Source organism: Haplochromis burtoni, unplaced genomic scaffold (assembly GCF_018398535.1).
Source record: "Haplochromis burtoni strain Fernald_Lab_line unplaced genomic scaffold, NCSU_Asbu1 Contig_43, whole genome shotgun sequence".
In the NCBI taxonomy this organism is placed as follows: Eukaryota; Metazoa; Chordata; class Actinopteri; order Cichliformes; family Cichlidae; genus Haplochromis; species Haplochromis burtoni.
This window is the reverse complement of record NW_024582404.1, coordinates 1,272,267-1,289,286: the sequence shown is the minus strand read 5'-3', so window position 1 is coordinate 1,289,286 and position 17,020 is coordinate 1,272,267. Positions and strand designations below refer to the sequence as shown.

Here is a 17,020-nt window from a genome sequence, read left to right as displayed (position 1 = left end):
CCTCAACTGGACGTCTTATACAACTTCTATGCTAAAGTGGAGCAGAGAGGAAACTGTTATCTAATCGTGGCCTGTTTGAGTCACAGGAAAGTTTCAAAATAAGATGACCTCTCAGCCAGTAAGCCAAGAGTCCCCTGCCCTATTCCCCGTGAGCTGATGAGAATTATTAATAAACCTGGCAGGAAGAATTTTGTGTAACATTGTGATTTATATTTTAGTAAATGAAAAAAGGCTCATTTTTCTGCAATTTACACTTTGATGGCTGTTCTGTGGCTCTGGACTGTGAACTTGCATCTTTCATCACCCGCACCACCCTGGAACAAGCTTCATATGATACCCAGTACTGTTTCTGAAGATGCTAGTAAAGCTAAAGTTCCTGGCAGATGGCATACTAACCTAAAACTGAGTTCCAGCAAACAGATTTCCTTCTTTCTCCTCGCAGATTTACAGGAAGGCAGTCAGCCAGATGAGCCAGGGCCTCATCAGGAGGTTGACGGTGCTCAGCCAGTACGAGGAGGCGCTGGGCAAAATCAACGCCACTGCGGCTGAGAGGCTCACGGTTCTAAAAGCGAAGCCTCAGGCAGCCATACAGAGAGACCTGCTGTCTATCTGCAATGACCCCTTTACCGTCGCCCAGCAGCTCACACACATAGAGCTGGTAAGAGAAGCAGTTGTTAAAAATCTGTTTAAATGTCATTTATTTTGAAGTAAGCTCTAAATGTGACCTTCCAAGGAGCAGTCTGAAACCGCACCACTGAGACACACACAGAAGTCAAAGAGAAGCAGGCCAGATCGATATCAGAGAGGGCGACGCATGTCAGAGCAGGACCAGATCTCTGTGATGGACTGATAAATCAGTGTGGTGATTGATTGATTTGAAACAGTGCTGCTTAACCACAGTCATTACATATCAGCTAAATCAATGTGAAAAACAGGGTTTAATTGTTTTTTTTACAAAGGTTCTAAAAAGGGAGATAAAATGTAGGCTTTAATGATGCAAGATAAGTCCCAAACTAACTTTGAACAAGTAGGGAAACCATCTGGTGACTAAACCTTTTACGGTCCTGGTGTGATGCAAACTGTTCGTGGATTCTCAGAGATTATTCTTTCTCCCTTTTCAGGAAAGACTGAGTTACATCGGACCTGAAGAATTCGTCCAGGCTTTCGTCCACAAGGACCCTCTGGATAATGATAAGGTAATGACTGCATGCTTCAGAATACATCAGCAGATAAGAAAACGCATACAGTAGTTATGCAATTTTTTTTTTTTGGCTGAAATCTGGTGTGTAGACTTGATTTGTCTCCGATGGCCTAGTTTCTCTTCCAGAAGGATGTTAAGTTTACACAGCGCAGTAACTGCCTGCTGCATGGGTCAAAGTGAGGGCAGGTTATTTGCAGACGTTAGCAGCAGACCACATATCCGCTCCCCTCACACACTCAATCACACCACAATTTCCTCAAATCATCCCAGTGTCTGGATTAGATGGGCATGCATGCACCCCATCTCCTAGCAACCACTACTGCCAAGGGTTTGCATTGGTAAGGTGTGTGTGTGTGTTTTGGGGCGGTGTGGTCTCTTTTCTGGCGTTTGGCTGCTAGGCAACGGGCCAGTTTTTTGGAAGCCAGGGTGATGGGGGTTAAGGCTGCCTTTGTTCTTTTAGGCTAGCTTGCCTCGTACCCCCAACGAGCCACTTGAAAACATGGGGATAACTCAGTCTGTCTGCATAAAAAGCGACATGTTCAGTGGCGGGAACTCGGCATGGGCGCGAGTGGCGTAAGGCTCGAGGAATGTGTGGAATTATATCAAGAGGAATCCACACAAAGAGCCAGCATGCGTAATGTGAATAACATTGACCGCTATTGTGCTTATAGATGAAAAGCAGGGGGAAGCTGAGTATTATTGGCTGCACAGGTCCACTCATTTATTTTTATTTTTTTAATTTGTTGAATCGATTGACATCGACTGGCTTTGCTTTTAACTTCAGTTCTAACTGAAGGTGGGTTTTCTTTGGTGTTTTTTTTTTTCTGCAGAATTGCTTCAGTGATCACAAAAAGGCCAGCAACCTGGAGGCCTATGTCGACTGGTTCAACAGACTCAGTTATCTGGTGGCTACAGAGATCTGCATGGTAGGTAACAAACAGCAAGCCAAGCAGTAAACTTCACTGCTAATGAAGGCGGATTGTTGATGGTACACAACCACTGTTATCTTCATTAGGGATAAAATCGCAAGGTTAATTTTTCAGATAATTGTTTAGTGAATGAAGTACCCAAAGAAATGTTCACAGCTCAGTTTACACTAGATTCTTGCGTAATACATTAAAATATGGCCGAACCATAGGCTGTAAATAAAAGATGGACGTAGCTTTCATGTCCCAAAAGTCCAGCTGAAAGAGGAAGTTCCCTAAAACAAGGTTAAACAAGGCTGCGGTGTGTGGGACAGGCTAAATAAACACTTTTCATGCTTGTCAAATAAAAGAAAGAAAGAAACAAAAACTCCAATCTGTGATCTTGAATTGTACAAGCAAACCTTATTACTTTGTACATAGCACTTTACCAGCCATCGTCCCCGACAATGATTACAACCTTTTCGGGGAACAGCACTTCGCTGTTTGGTAAATGTGTTTGTTGGAAATAAAGCTGAGGCTTAATGCAGTTTTTAATGTTCTCCGTTTTGTTAACAGCCGGGGAAAAAGAAGCACCGAGCCCGAGTCATCGAGTTCTTCATCGACGTGGCGCGGGAATGCTTCAACATCGGCAACTTTAACTCCCTCATGGCCATCATATGTGAGTTGGAGTTCTCTTTTTTTCTCTCTGAGATAAAGTTTTGTTTCATTGCTGCACAAAACCTGAAGCGATTGTTCCCACAAGGTGATGCTTTGCACTTTCCTCATTCAGACGTGCACTCTGCACTTACTTCCTCCTGTGTAGGCCTCTGCACAGAGCTTGTTGTCTTGTGGGCATCATCATAAATTTGATTAGTGCTATAAATTGCAGTTTGTTTGTTTTGTTCATGCTGCGGTGCAGTCGCCCCGTGGCAGTAACCTCTCCTGACATTGTCTCAGTTCATTTCCACCTTACGTAATTTTCTTCAGTTTAATATTATGAGTGAAACTTGGCAGCAGATGGAGCGGAGTTCATGCAGGTAATTGTCTTGATGGAATTTGTTCTTTGGTCACTCAGACAGTTTTTCCCATGGCTTTCTGCTCCGTCTGCTTGTACTTACAGAATCACTCTTATATAGTCACTGCAAAGTCTGCACATTGTAAAATACATTTATGAACCTATTGTCCCTACTTCCAGTGTCTGCGCTTTTGAAAAATAGCCCAAAAGGTATAAAATTGCAGGACAAAGAGTGTGAATTATCAAGCCAATAGTTGCTGAACTCGAGGCGTATCACTGATGGGGTTTCCATTCTTCACTCTGTACAATGGCTGAACTATAAGCATATTGTATCCTGGTCTTTTGAGGTTACTTTCAGTAGAGAAATTGATATTTCCGCCTCTTCTATCTAATTTCTCTCCACATTCTGCCCATTGTGGAGCAAACCCGGGTTGTACTAAACAGCTGCAGGGGTTAACGTGTCTCTAAAAACAAGATTAGTTTCGATAAATGTAACCAGGTTGATTCCAGATCAGAAATGAGAAAAACACCGAGGCCTAAGAGGTTAGAAGACTCTCTGAGTCTCGGAGGATTTAGAGGAGAGCGTGTCTGGTCATCGGTGTGGGCCTGAGGGCGGGTGGAGAGTCTTTGCGTCCACTACAAACAGGGAGCGGACTCGGGACTGGAAGAGGGCATAAACCGGGCAGATGGTCAGCACTGACCAGAGAGTGTGAGCACACAGGGGAGGAGAGAGGGAGAGAGGGAGAAAGGGAGGAGAGGATATTGGAGTGCCAGCTGTCCTCTGTCCTCCCCAGAGACGGCGAGGAAGAGAGCCACAGGCAAATCCTTCTACACCAGCCTCGTCTCCAGGGGCACTGTGTTTGTGATGCTTTTAAAGGGTTATTACCCCCCAAAAGAGATCATTTACCATCAGCTGTGTCTCCGTGAGCAAATACATTTATTTTTTCAGGTCTTGAAATATCCAGATTTGGTTTTCCTTCCTGTCTAAACTGGATCAGAAAAGAAAAAGAAGGGCATTTATTATCTAAACTACTGCATGGCTAGACTCGGCCTTGGAGTTAAGTGACCATTTAATTCATTAAAAAAACAACAAAAACCCCCAACTGTCAGTGTGTCTTCTTGTCATTGGCGACATTGTGACTGCGCTGAAAAGAAGAAGACATTAACGGTATAATAATCATCTCGTATGTGTCCCAGAGGGACCACTACAGCTAGCACCTGTCCTTCTTCACACTGGTCTCTTTGTGAGTGGATGGAGCCGTTTCCCAGGCAGCACACGTTCTGACACACAGCGTCACATGCCTCCGTGGTTCGGCCTGCATTCGCTTCCGTCCCTCGGTGCTGTGTAAAAGCCAAACTGTCTGCTGGGAATCAAAGTGAGTTCAGGGAGAACACGAGGCTTCGCGGTTTCGAGTTTTATATTTCTGTCTGTGAACCGGAGTTCTTTAGAGTACCCCAGAGCTGTTTTTGTGGTGTTGTTCTGCTCTGTTGGTGACCCTTCGCTGCCTGAACCTGCACCGGGCACACACAGAGGATTACCATATGGGAAGCAGAGTGCTGGGAGGGGAAACAAGGCGTGTGTTAACTCTATTGTTCCTGCTGCACTAGAAGAAGCAACGTAAAGAAAGAGAAGGGGAGGAAGGGTGGAGGGGGATGTGCGTCTGTCTGGCTGAAAGGGGAAAATGCCATGTGTTAATGCGATCGTGTTTGCACGGGCGTGTGATCTCTCTCTCATGGCCTTTGTTTTTGTGTGTGTTTGTGTTGCAGCTGGGATGAACATGAGTCCGGTGTCACGGCTGAAGAAGACCTGGAGCAAAGTCAAAACAGCCAAGTTTGATATTCTAGAGGTGAGTTTGTATAAAAGAGATTTACTTTGACCAGCGCTCAGGAAGTGAGTGTTTTATAATCTCACTTTTAATAATTCAACTCTTAAGTTTTTCCCACGCGTAGTGGCAGTGTTGTGGTAAACACTTATGACAAATCTAGTTGTGGGTTTGCGGGGGACTGCTGTCAGTGATTTATTGGGTAAGAGAGAAAAACAGGGTCATGCTGAAAGCTTTTGCAAGCGTGGATCTGAGTGGGAGAATAGAGGGTTTGCTGTCCATGACTAAGATCGCTCATAAATCCATAAAAAACAGAGACTCTCAGAACTGAGCTAGTTGAAGCCTTTCTCTTAAACCAAAGCACATGATAGCCTTTTCCAAGTTTAGTATGATTATATGGTAAAGCAACAGAATTTTCCTGGAACATCTGAGTCTGAAGGTTCAGTTTTAAGTCAGAACATGACAAGAACAAAAAACGAATACCTATGATACATTCTGGAAGAAAAATAAGGGGAAATTTGATGATTCTGTCGGGATCAGGTGGAAATAAATGGAGCCCAGCAGCCGGGAGGACCAGATGTTAAGGTGTAACTGGGTGTGCAAATCACGCAGCCCTGCCTTCCTCCCCGAGGTGTGTGAGAAAACCCAGCATACCGCAAGAACACGTTCAGTGAGCCCAACGGGCCATCAGTCGGCCCTTTTGAAATAGGAGATCTGACGAGTGAGTCTGGGACGCTCTGCGAGACCTGAAAGGGTTTCAAAGACTCGAGTTCTTTAGGTTTTCTTCACGTCTCACTGGAGATCATCCACGTCGTTCCTCTTCTGCTGGCTCTTGTTCCTTTTGTCAGTCGCACCCTTCTTGATGCTTTCCTTTTATCTTTATCTTTTGTCCCTCTGAGGATTTCTTTTAGGTGAATCCCAAACTTTGTGTTTGAGTTAATTTGCTGCTTAGTTTGTTGAAAGTCGCAGACCCAATGGCATCGTCTGTTTGTTGATTGTTTTATAATCCCCCCCATATGTGACTACATCCTATGTCACAATATTTGAAACTTGAGGATACTTTGTCATCATGGTGAAAACTAAAACTAATAAATAAAACCACATTTTATATAATTTTCACTGAAGATTTGTTCGAGTTTCAGAGTTTCCTTCAGTGACTTTCACTTTCTTGTCAACTAGTATTATCCAGGCACAGAGTTAGCACTTCCACTGGTGTTAAGCCAAAACACATGTCGCCGGCTTTTTGGGCCATCAGATCCACTCACATTTCAGAGGCCTGTGCTCACACGGACTCTGTATTTGTCTCTCCACAGCACCAGATGGATCCTTCCAGCAATTTCTATAACTACAGAACAGCACTGAGAGGAGCCACGCAGAGATCAATCACCGCCAACAGCAGCAGAGAGAAGGTGAGGCCTTGATGTTCCCGCATTTGATGGTGGCGTGTTTACGGGAGATTGTCTATTCTGAATATTTAAATGTAATCTTAACTTTCCAACTGGTTCACCTGTAGTTCAGCTCCCATCTGAACGCCTTGTGTCGGGCAGAAAGAGAGCAAATTAAATATGGACGATGACATTTGAAGCGCAACATTTGTTGCATCGGATTCACAATTCTGGGAAAAGCTGCGATTCCGATTATTTATTTCTCTTTGCCAAAAAGATGACAGATATTTTCGTACTGAATAACAGACCTTTATTAAAAGATGGACGTAACCATGGTGATGTCAGACGTTGGATTGTGGACAAAGACATCTGCTAATTAAGCGACACCCTAATAAAAATAATAAAGAATATCGCTCACCAGAAGTGAACCACAAACTTCGAGGTCTTTGCCATTGATCAGGATGTAAACATTTTTTTTGTTTGTTATTTATTTTGTTAAGTTGGGCATTTTAAGACTGGGAGTCTATGAGGATTGGATTCAGCCTCAAGTGGCCAGTCAAAGAACTGCAGTTTTTGGAGTTTGCTGCTTGATACTGACACATCAAGCAGCCAGTGTTTATGCACACCCAAGAGTTTGCACAGCTGGACATGTGAACACCAGACTTTGGTTTACAATTCATGTAAACAGTCAGAGACACATATAGTGAACGGTGGCTCGGTGTCTTACTATAAACCATTTGACAGCTGTCGTGACCTTTCAGTGGTGACGTGTGTCACAGCGGGGACGTATTACGCTTGACTGCAGTTATGCAAAAAGTGGAGACCTTATCTCAGACTTTATTCTCATGCACTGTGACGTGGAAGGAAGTGTTTGAGGCAGTGCAGAGAACCAAAGCGGCGTATCTTGAAATCGTCTGCACAGTGTGTTCCCGTGATATTTACAGCATCAGCAGCCTCCGGGGAGGACTGCAGAGGGACGGAGGTTACATAACGGTGTAGTGCAGAGGGGACGCAGAGGTCAAGTTATGAGGGTCAAAACATGAGGAGGGTCTGAGTTTCTTCCTCATCAAAGATGCTTTGGAATGAAACGAAAACATGGCCTCCTGCCAGATCACATAGCGTTCTCTGCTGCTTCGACCCACCCTGACCGAATGCGATCCGCCCCGAAGCTCGTGGGCTGCCAGACATTAGTGGTCAGCCTCTCGTCCCGTCATCATGTTTAAAAAAAGGTGTTTTTATTTAGTGGAGACAAAGTGTACTGTCGATGTGTGTGCAGCTCCCTGTGGTTCGTGAGGGATGTCCCCCCTTTTTTTGGAGCAAAGATATGCAAACAGTCCAGTACAAGAGGTCAGGGTCATGAAATGGAAAGTTCCCAAGAAGTCTGGTATGTTCCTGCTTGTGACCTCTCCTTTTGGGGGGTCGGGGGGTGTTTATAGTGTCTGTCAGGCACTCGCAGAGCTTCAGTCTGACGACGTGTGTTTCGGCCTATACTTGCTGTAGGTTTTGTTCTTTGCAGTGAGGACAGAAAAGATTTAACGATCCAACACTTGTTGCTATGTTGGCTCATTTTCTTGAAATAACATGTTAACAAAATGCCGAACAGCTGATCTAAACCAGACTCAGTGGATCGTGTTTGGTTGTGTAGCAACTATTGTGAGATATTTTATAAGGAAGAATGTGGCAGCAGCTCCAGTTTGGACAAAGTTGCATTGCATGCTCTTCTTCTAAGACTTGTTTTAATCAGATGGAGACAGTTAATTAAGAAGATAAAGGGTCATTTCACCCCAAAATAAAATTTGACATAGTGTTTCCCTCGCCTGCAGCGCTATTTTTTGGATGTAAGAACTATTATCTTCTACACAGTTGTGCAGAATAAATATTGCCTGTACCATTAATGGTGTGACCCTCGGCTCGGATGTAATGTTTACCTAGCTGCATGCTTGTAAACAAAGAGAACTGCTCGACCGAGCATCGAGTAGGTCAGATGTGGAGAGTTGGGAGGCCAGGGTGACACCTTAGGTTTAATGTTAAGGTTTAAAGTTTAATGTTTAACTTGATGTGGTGGTAAGGTCTGCGACAATGCTCAGGAAGGCGCCTGCTCGGGTCCGAGCGATGCACTCAGGTGGATATACCAGGAACGACTACTTGGCCGTCAGGTATCCAGCTCTCCGTCTGCATGTCATCAACAGAGTATTATCAAGGCTTCAAAATAAGATCCACATGGATGTTATAAACCCAAGGTTTCCCAGCAGCACACTGGATTGTTACAAGCTTACAAATGTTTTCTTAATTTGTCAGTGGTTTCATAATTGCTCGTATCGACATAGCTGTGGATTAATTGTTTGGACCAATTGCAATCCCCATTTTAAAGCAACTGTATTCGGGTGATTCAGTCATCTCTATTACAGAAATGTTGCACATTTCATCAACTTAAGGTAGATTTAATTTTGCTACAAAATCCAGCCTCCCTTCGGCTTCCAGGCCTTTAACACCTTCTCATGTCCAGCTGTGAAAACAACTTCCTTTCAGCTCCTGCAGGCTTTTTTTCTTTAAACTCTCCGTGTGTGTACGCGCCCGTGTGTGCGTGCGCGTGTGTGTATGACAACAGCCCTGAGATCACGCACACAGGCAGGCTCTTGTAAACATCCTGCCCCTGCAGACCCCTCGCTGTACTTGATGTTCTGACTTTGTGACTTCACTGAGGCCTCGTTAAATGCAAGTCAGCTGCACCCAACTTTTGTCAAAGGACGGTGTGGAGACATAATTTCACACAAACAGGCGTGCAATCCAAGCCGGCCAAGAGCAGCTTTAGAAGAACACGAGGAACAAAAAGCACATGAGCGAGATTCGCTGGCTTGGCTTGAAAAATGATTTTGTGGGAAGAACTAAAAACAAAGGGTGTGGGCGGCTTGTACAAGTACAGCGTCTGACACAGTGACTTTGTATGAATAATAGAAAGTGCAACACAAATGTAGGTTTGAAGAAGAGCTCTGTGTGTTGCTTTTCCTTCGGTTGCTCCTTTGAAAGCTCCATGAATGTTTAATGTTGGGTGGGGACAGTGAGGAGAGAGGTGACAGACTGAGGAGTTTTATAGGTCAGTGTGCCACTTTACAGCAGCCTTCAGTATAAAACATGTTTTGCTTATGAGCCGTATCAGATGATAAATGTGAGCCAGAAAGTTGAATCCTCTAAATAACCCACCAGCTTACAACCTGCTGGTGCTTCTTCCTTATTTCCTCCACATCAGCGTGCGTGCGTGCGTGCGTGCGTGCGTGTGTGTGTGCAGACAGACATGCAGTGACCTAAATCATTGTAAGTTATGGCAATGAATTATTTAAGTGGCTTTTAAGGGGACTTCTTCTTCTCTGGAAAACTGACCTCTTTACCTCAGACTCACTTCCCCATTAGTTGGTTTTTTGTCTGTTTTTTTAGCTACAGGTTGTATTTTTACACCCTGCTACAGACTTCTGTAGATGGAAAACTCACTAGTTTTACTGTGTGTTTCTCCTGTGAAGCAGAGATCCTCTTTGTGAACCGTAATCCTTTTTGAATCGCTGTTTAGAAAAGAGCACACACCTACGAGTCATAAGGAAATCCCCCTTATATCTGCTCGCTGATATTAAATCCCTTTCTGTTTCCGTTGCCCTGCAGATTGTCATCCCTTTCTTCAGCCTGCTCATAAAAGACATCTACTTCCTCAACGAGGGATGTGCCAACAGGCTGCAGAACGGCCACATCAACTTTGAGGTAAACTGAATTTGATATTTCCCAACGGGAGATTCCCCTCACATGACTTTCAGTGTCAGACAGCGTCGCGATATTTACTACACATGGAAACACATTTTGGGCTGTTTACTACCACTTCTCTAAAGACTGTTGGGAAATGCAGAAGTAAGGCTTAAGTGTGCAAATATCAGCTGTGTTTCCATGATGACCAGTGACCAAACACTATTTCCACTCGTGGCTGGTCACAGCTACCCCGAATCAGACTATTTTAAGGACTGATTCTATCCTTGGAAATAGGCTGCTGCTGAACCACGTCTGTATCCTGCCCTGTTATGAAATAAATAAGTGTATTTGAACACATTAATACTTCTTAACAGCTGACGAGTACCGCAGTTCATTCAAAGGCAGTCTTTTCATTTGAAACATGTCGATTCCTTCTGAATAACCAACCTGTGTCGTTACTGTTTCAGAAATTCTGGGAGCTCGCCAAACAAGTGAGTGAGTTCATGACCTGGAAGAAAGTGGAGTGTCCGTTTGAGAAGGATCGCAAGATCCTTCAGTACCTGCTGACCGCTCCGGTATTCACCGAAGACGGTGAGTTCATTGAACGTTAAAGGTTATCTTAAATAAAATAGGAATCATGTTAAATATGAAGCTACAGACATTAATCAAGGCTTGGTTTGACACTTTATCTATACAAGTGAAAAATTGTGCTTTTCCTCCCCTGTGTAGCTGTGTGGTAACGTTTTTGGGGGGCACGTACCATTTGATTTCAAGTCTGTAAACATGGAAATAAATGGACAAAGCCATACATGTCAATACATTTACACGAGCTCAGAAAACACCTCTAATTATACTAAGATAGTCATAGATTTAAAACCAAGGAAGCAAACCTTGTTACTTTAAATCCCTAATAGGGAGAATTGTTACTTTGTGTCAGTAATGATAAAGCGTTGGTGTGGAATGAAACGGAAGAAACCAAAATGATGTGCCCTCCGCCTCTTTGTCCTTAATCATAATAATATAGCAGTGCAGAGACTAATCCTCAGATCCTCACACACCTCGTTATCACCTCTCGTGCTCCAGCGGCACCGATAGTCTCAGTCTCCTGTAATCCACTTCAAAGTCTCGTCACCGGCTCGGGCTCCTATCGCAGCGTTATCAGAGACCGACGGGGAGTAAAATCCTCCCGACTCTGAAACGCACTGTCTGAACTGACCAATCAGCTTTGAGTATCAACAGCATTTACTACAGAAAATAGTAGAGTGAGGGGAAAATGGGTTAAGGTGGCATATAAGTGTCACAGCTTTGAATGATCTCGCTCCGTTTCTCATTGCAGCTCTGTATCTGGCATCATACGAGAGCGAAGGTCCTGAGAACAACATGGAGAAGGACAGATGGAAGTCTCTGAGGTGTGTATGAACCCCTCCCCGCTCACTCTGCATGCACACACACACACTCACCCTCAGGGGCTTCGAGTCTTTCAATCACGACTGTCACCCCGCATCCTCTGCCCGGCCTCCCCGCTGACCAGGCACACCCAGAGGGATGTAGGTCACGCTGTGAGGCTGACCCCTCACGCTACTCAATAAATGCATTAAACACACACAGAGGCTGTCATCGGTCTTCCAGGCCACGCCGTCGCTTGCACACGCTCGTGTAAAGACATCAGTCATTTTCACACAATTACATCTTATGTGCGCAATAACGCCATACCCTCCTGTCACACAGTACTGTGTGTGTGTGAGAAGATGGATGAGAGAAAAATGTCTTTGTTCAGGTGGCTCTAAGCCCCAGAGAGCTGACGAAGGGATATTTCCTCTCGCTTCAGCATCACGCTGAAGTTAAATTGACACGAACTGAGTCAGGGATGCGTCGCTTCTCCGCTGAGAACTGTTAAGATCAGATTCATTTATGTGGCCGTGAAAAATTTGCGGATTTTAAGTTTTCGGTTATTAAACTACAAGAAATTGCTGTAAAAACAACAGATGGCTGAGAAAACACTCTGCCCTTTCTTTGGACTCGCATTAATGTTGCAGCTCTCACTAGAGGTTCACACTAAGAACAGGATAATCCTCATTCTGTTAGCAGATGAACTCATGAATTCCTCTTTGAGCCTTTAATGAAGTACAGCAGTGATTGGTCCAGCTCCAAAAGCCATTTTTTAAAAACATTTGGGGTGTTTTTAGCCTTTATTATAACTTATTTAAGTTACATTGTGAGGTAGAGGTGGGTAGGTGGCACAATATGAAAGGAAGTAAAATTTAAACTCGCTAGCAGACATCCCCACTCGCAGCAACGTTGGCCTTATTTCTGCTCCCAAGTGTCCAAAGAAAGGCAGCTTTGAAACTTCTGCCATATGAAGGACAATGCCAGTGCAGCTTCTCCACCCTGCTCTCACACAGACCTGATTGCAAGTTTTCTTTTTAAAATGTGGATGCAAGAAAGGAAAAATGGATGTAAAACTACACCAAGTATGTATGAACAGTGACCACATGACTCAGAGCGTGACAGCCATGCTTCAGATCGCCAAGCTGACCCCACACATGCGCAGCCACCCACATGCAGACAGACGTATGAATCAGATCTTCTGGCAGGGGTCAAAGGTGAGAGCAGGTTTTTGGATCGGCAGCCTTGCGAGTGTTGGGTTAAGCCCAGCTGGGGTGAATCCACTTAGCTGTGTGTGCGTGTGTGTGTGCGTGCGTGCGTGTGTGCGTGCGTGCGTGTGTGTGTGCGGGCGCATGTGTTTGAGTGTGTGTGGTCACGTTTCCTGAGAGCCTGCCAACCCTGTTTGTCCCCTGAGCTTTGCCTCCACTGCGACACGATCTGTCACTTTATTCCGGCCGAGCTGCGTCAGCAGAGCGTGCTGCCGTGCCCAGCGCTGCCCGTCACCCCCTACATCCACACACGTTACACCTGGAAATCCACTAAAGGCAGACTGTTGCTGTGGCGGTCGCTGTGCTGGACTGTAAAATTCCAGCAGATTTGCTGAAATCTGTCGTATTAAAAGCATCCATCCTGCAGGGAAAAGGGAAACATTCATGGAAGTCGTCCAAGATATTTTGCAGTTGGTACACTGTAAAAAAATTTGACAAAGAGCAGAAATCAAGGATCCTTAATGTTTCAGGTTCTTAAGGATGAATTGCACAGTCATGCTTCACATTCCTCGGCCATTTTTGCAAGAGGCTGAGCACTGCAATCATTAAACATCGCTGTGATGAAAGTCTGCAGATTCTAACGGTGCTGTCTTTCTTTGCCCCACAGATCCACTCTGCTAAGCAGGGTCTAAACCTCTGAAGAAACCAGAATAACGTCAAACCCAACAAGTGAGCCCGCGTGCCCCGTCAGCATCGCTGTTGTCCAAGCAAAGTATCCCCGTGTTGGAAGGGAAACGACAATCTCTGCTTCAGCTGGCGAGGACATTTGGTGTCCCGCCCCAGCTCTGCTTTTCCTTACCCTCTTGCTCTTTGTGCTGTACATTTCAGGACAGCTGTTTTTCATCTCTTTGTATGACTTTATAATCTTTGTTTTATAAAGAAACAATACAAACCCTCACAGTTTAAAAAAAAAAAAAGAAAGAAAAAAAGGGTACCTGTGAGTGTTAACAAAGTTGGGGCTGTTGTTTCCCCGCCTCTTTTATTTTTCTCCCCACTAAAGCTACAAAGTTAGCTGCTGGTTGGCTAACGCAACAGAAACACTACTCTGGGTTCCACAAGCCAGCGTTCTCCGTACAGAGAACCCAAACCTTAACCTATAACACTGTTTACCATTAAGCTAAACATTATTTTACTGTATCAGATCCAAGTATCTTTCACTTCATGTTTCTGAAGCTTTTGTTGTGACGTAAGGAAAACAAGAAGGCACTGGCTGCGTTTGAGAAAAGATGTAAAAGTCGTTTTTCTTGTTTGTGTTGTGTAAAATTTAGATTTTCTGAAGCAGGAAGTAACATTTCATTTGTCATTTGTCTTGACATGATTATGGTTCCAGTATGCTTCAAAGGAACTGCAGCATCAGTAAGCTTCAGGAGTTTTGGATGCTTTGAAATTTGCCTTTGAAGCGTACAGAGGCCTTTAGCAGTGAGCTAAAATGGGGTGGGGGTGGGGGGTTTCATGTCTGTTTCTTATTGTTCCCAGTTATCTATGCTGAAATGCTCCTCTAGACTCTCATTCATACTTTCCTTTTGTTCCTGCGCCACCTTGCTCTCGTAGAAAAAATGTGTCGGTGCTGCCCCCTGGTGGTCCAGTCAGAAAATAGCTGAATAATGTGAACTGAGGCTTTCTGGTTAAATTATGTCCATTTTGTTTTTATTTTTCATAATAAAGTACATTTCCTCTATGTTTTATTTATACATTTGCGTTATCTCCTCATGCCAATATTTACGCTTATTTTATTGTTATTTAATTTTGTACTAGGTACATAACGTGCATAAGTAGTCCTGACTTTAATATTTTTATATAAGTTTGTATTAGACACTTATTTTACAAGGTACTAGCTCAGCGTATGAAGTTGAATATTTTTGACTGATGTCCGCTTTGCCTTGACTGCTTCTCCCTCAACGCACAGTGCTGTTGTAGTTTGTTGTGTACATACTGTATGTTCCTTTTTCTCTCCCCGTGCTCATCGTTTGTATTTGGACTGTTACAATGGAATAGAGGAATGTTTATGAATGAATTAGTTGTGTTTAAAAAGAGAAAAGTTAATAAAAGGCTTAAATTTATCAGTGACTTCTGTGGGTTTGTTTTGTTTCTGGAAAATGCATTCATGACCACAGACTGTATTGAAAAGATGGACATAGCCAAGCTCACATTCTGATGTTCTGAATCATCTTGTGCACAATCTGATGGTTAGAGACAAGGCAACCAAAGCCCAAAGCAAACACTGCTTTATTGTCTATTTAACTTTAAATTGGACGATCATTTCCAAAATAAATATTGTGTTTAATCATAACTGAAACTATCACTTGAGGCCATAAATGTTTTTTAAAAAAGAAAACTAAGAGGATCATTTTCTTATGTACGTCTATACCATCTGATCTTTTTGCCACCTGCTGGCCAGGTTTAAGTCACTTCCACTTTGGCCTCACTTGTACACGTCCAGCACATTGTGATTTTGGAAGTGTTTGAACAGCAATGAGACAGCACAGCTTACAGGTTCACTTACTCACTTTGGAGTTTCTTTCTCAGGTGGCCGAGGCCTCACCGGGTACCCTAAAGTAAGAAATAAGAGTAAAATGTTGGTCTTGTCACTATTCTCACTCTGAAAACTCAGTATTAAGAGCATTGCGTTTCTTCAAATAAAATCACGTTTCTTTTTGTATGCATTAGTATCATTTAAAAAAAAAAAAGATATTTACCAATTACTTTTCACAGAGTAATGGGGGTAATGTTAGGGTTAATAATGAGTGCTATAAAACGAAGGCTAATGTTCAGAGTTGTGATTTTTTTCACTTTAGTATCGCTGGTAGTCACATAAGAGTCAGGAGGCAGCACTGCTTAAATATTTATCGTTCTGTTCCTTGAGTTATGGTGCTGCTCTTGTGCCACCTTCATATTATTATTATTATTTTTAAATGATCAATTTTGGTGGCATCTCCAAGTGCACTTTAAGAACTGGTTACTACATAGGGTTACTATCAGAAGTTCAGATCAGTTCTGGGGGGTCATGGTGGACAGGCGCTTTGGGATTCAGCTTCTACTAACGGGTGAATTTCATGCTCTTCCAGCGGTCAGTAAGAGCATGAGTTTCACCTTCAGGCCCAGCAGTTATGTGGTGCAATGTGGTAAATAATAAACTGAACTAAAATAAATGTTGGTGCCATATTTTTGGTACCAGGATGACTCCAGTTTGGTGGAAAACTGTCGAATCTCTCGCCTGACACGACATGAATTTGTTTCGAAGCAGATTCGTCACCTTAGGGAATGAACAGGTGTATAACTGATGACTACATCCCTTCTACTTATGCTTGTTGGCTTCTTCTTCGTTATTTTTGCAGAATCTCAAACCAACTGTTCCCGGGAAGGTGACTGCGGTCAAGTGAGCCCTCACTTACGAAGTCACAGTCAAGCTAGCTGCACCGCCAGCCGCACCGAAAATGTTGTTGCACTACTCTTACGCATATTACGGTATCGGTGCCGACTGTCTTAGAAACGCAGTGTTTTCTGTCCTGACACTACATTACTTCACAATCCACTCCCAGTTTTGGTTTATCTCCACTTTTCCCCCCTGTCATCCACAGCCAAAATTACTATACGGTTTTTGAGAAAATTGATAGTAAACTTTGCACAATTTACTCTACTGTACTTTTAATAACCTCATCTTTGGGCTCAGATTACAGGAAAACTATAAGAGGTGACGCAGATATTTCACTGGATTCTGAATCTAGGTTGTCGCCACTCTTCACCCTGTGATCCACAGCCAATATTACTGTACGGTTTTTGAGAAAATTGATAGTAAAATCTTCCCATTTTGCTTTACTGTACTCTACATATTCTCATCTTTAACCTCAGATTACAGGAAAACTATAAGAGGTGACGCAGATATTTCACTGGATTCTGAATCTAGGTGGTCGCCACTCTGCACCCTGTCATCCACAGCCAATATTACTGTACGGTTTTTGAGAAAATTGATAGTAAACTTTGCACAATTTACTCTACTGTACTTTTAATAACCTCATCTTTGAGCTCAGATTACAGGAAAACTGTAAGAGGTGACGCAGATATTTCACTGGATTATGACTCTGGGTGACCCCCACTCTTCACCCTGTGATCCACAGCAAAAATTACTGTACGGTTTTTGAGAAAATTGATAGTAAAATCTTCCCATTTTGCTTTACTGTACTCTACATATTCTCATCTTTGAGCTCAGATTACAGGAAAACTGTAAGAGGTGACACAGATATTTCACTGTGTCCCGAGCCCCGGCTTGGACAGTCTCGGTCGTTGTGTCCTTGGGCAAGACACTTCACC

General features: G+C 43.5%; 1 protein-coding gene across 2 annotated transcripts in view; it reads left to right on the top strand.

Annotated features, from left to right (window-relative positions):
- The window catches only part of rasgef1ba (RasGEF domain family, member 1Ba), a 115,575-nt gene extending 100,803 nt beyond the window's left edge, over positions 1-14,772 (top strand). For both annotated transcript variants that reach the window (XM_005921975.3, XM_005921977.3), the window contains 10 exons: positions 443-658; positions 1,122-1,196; positions 2,032-2,127; positions 2,683-2,785; positions 4,889-4,968; positions 6,258-6,353; positions 9,981-10,076; positions 10,526-10,649; positions 11,395-11,467; positions 13,320-14,772. In XM_005921975.3, the coding sequence (XP_005922037.1) occupies positions 443-658; positions 1,122-1,196; positions 2,032-2,127; positions 2,683-2,785; positions 4,889-4,968; positions 6,258-6,353; positions 9,981-10,076; positions 10,526-10,649; positions 11,395-11,467; positions 13,320-13,344 (984 nt within the window). In that variant the 3' untranslated portion in view covers positions 13,345-14,772. The remainder of the gene's footprint in view (positions 1-442; positions 659-1,121; positions 1,197-2,031; positions 2,128-2,682; positions 2,786-4,888; positions 4,969-6,257; positions 6,354-9,980; positions 10,077-10,525; positions 10,650-11,394; positions 11,468-13,319) is intronic.
- Positions 14,773-17,020: the final 2,248 nt, after the last annotated feature.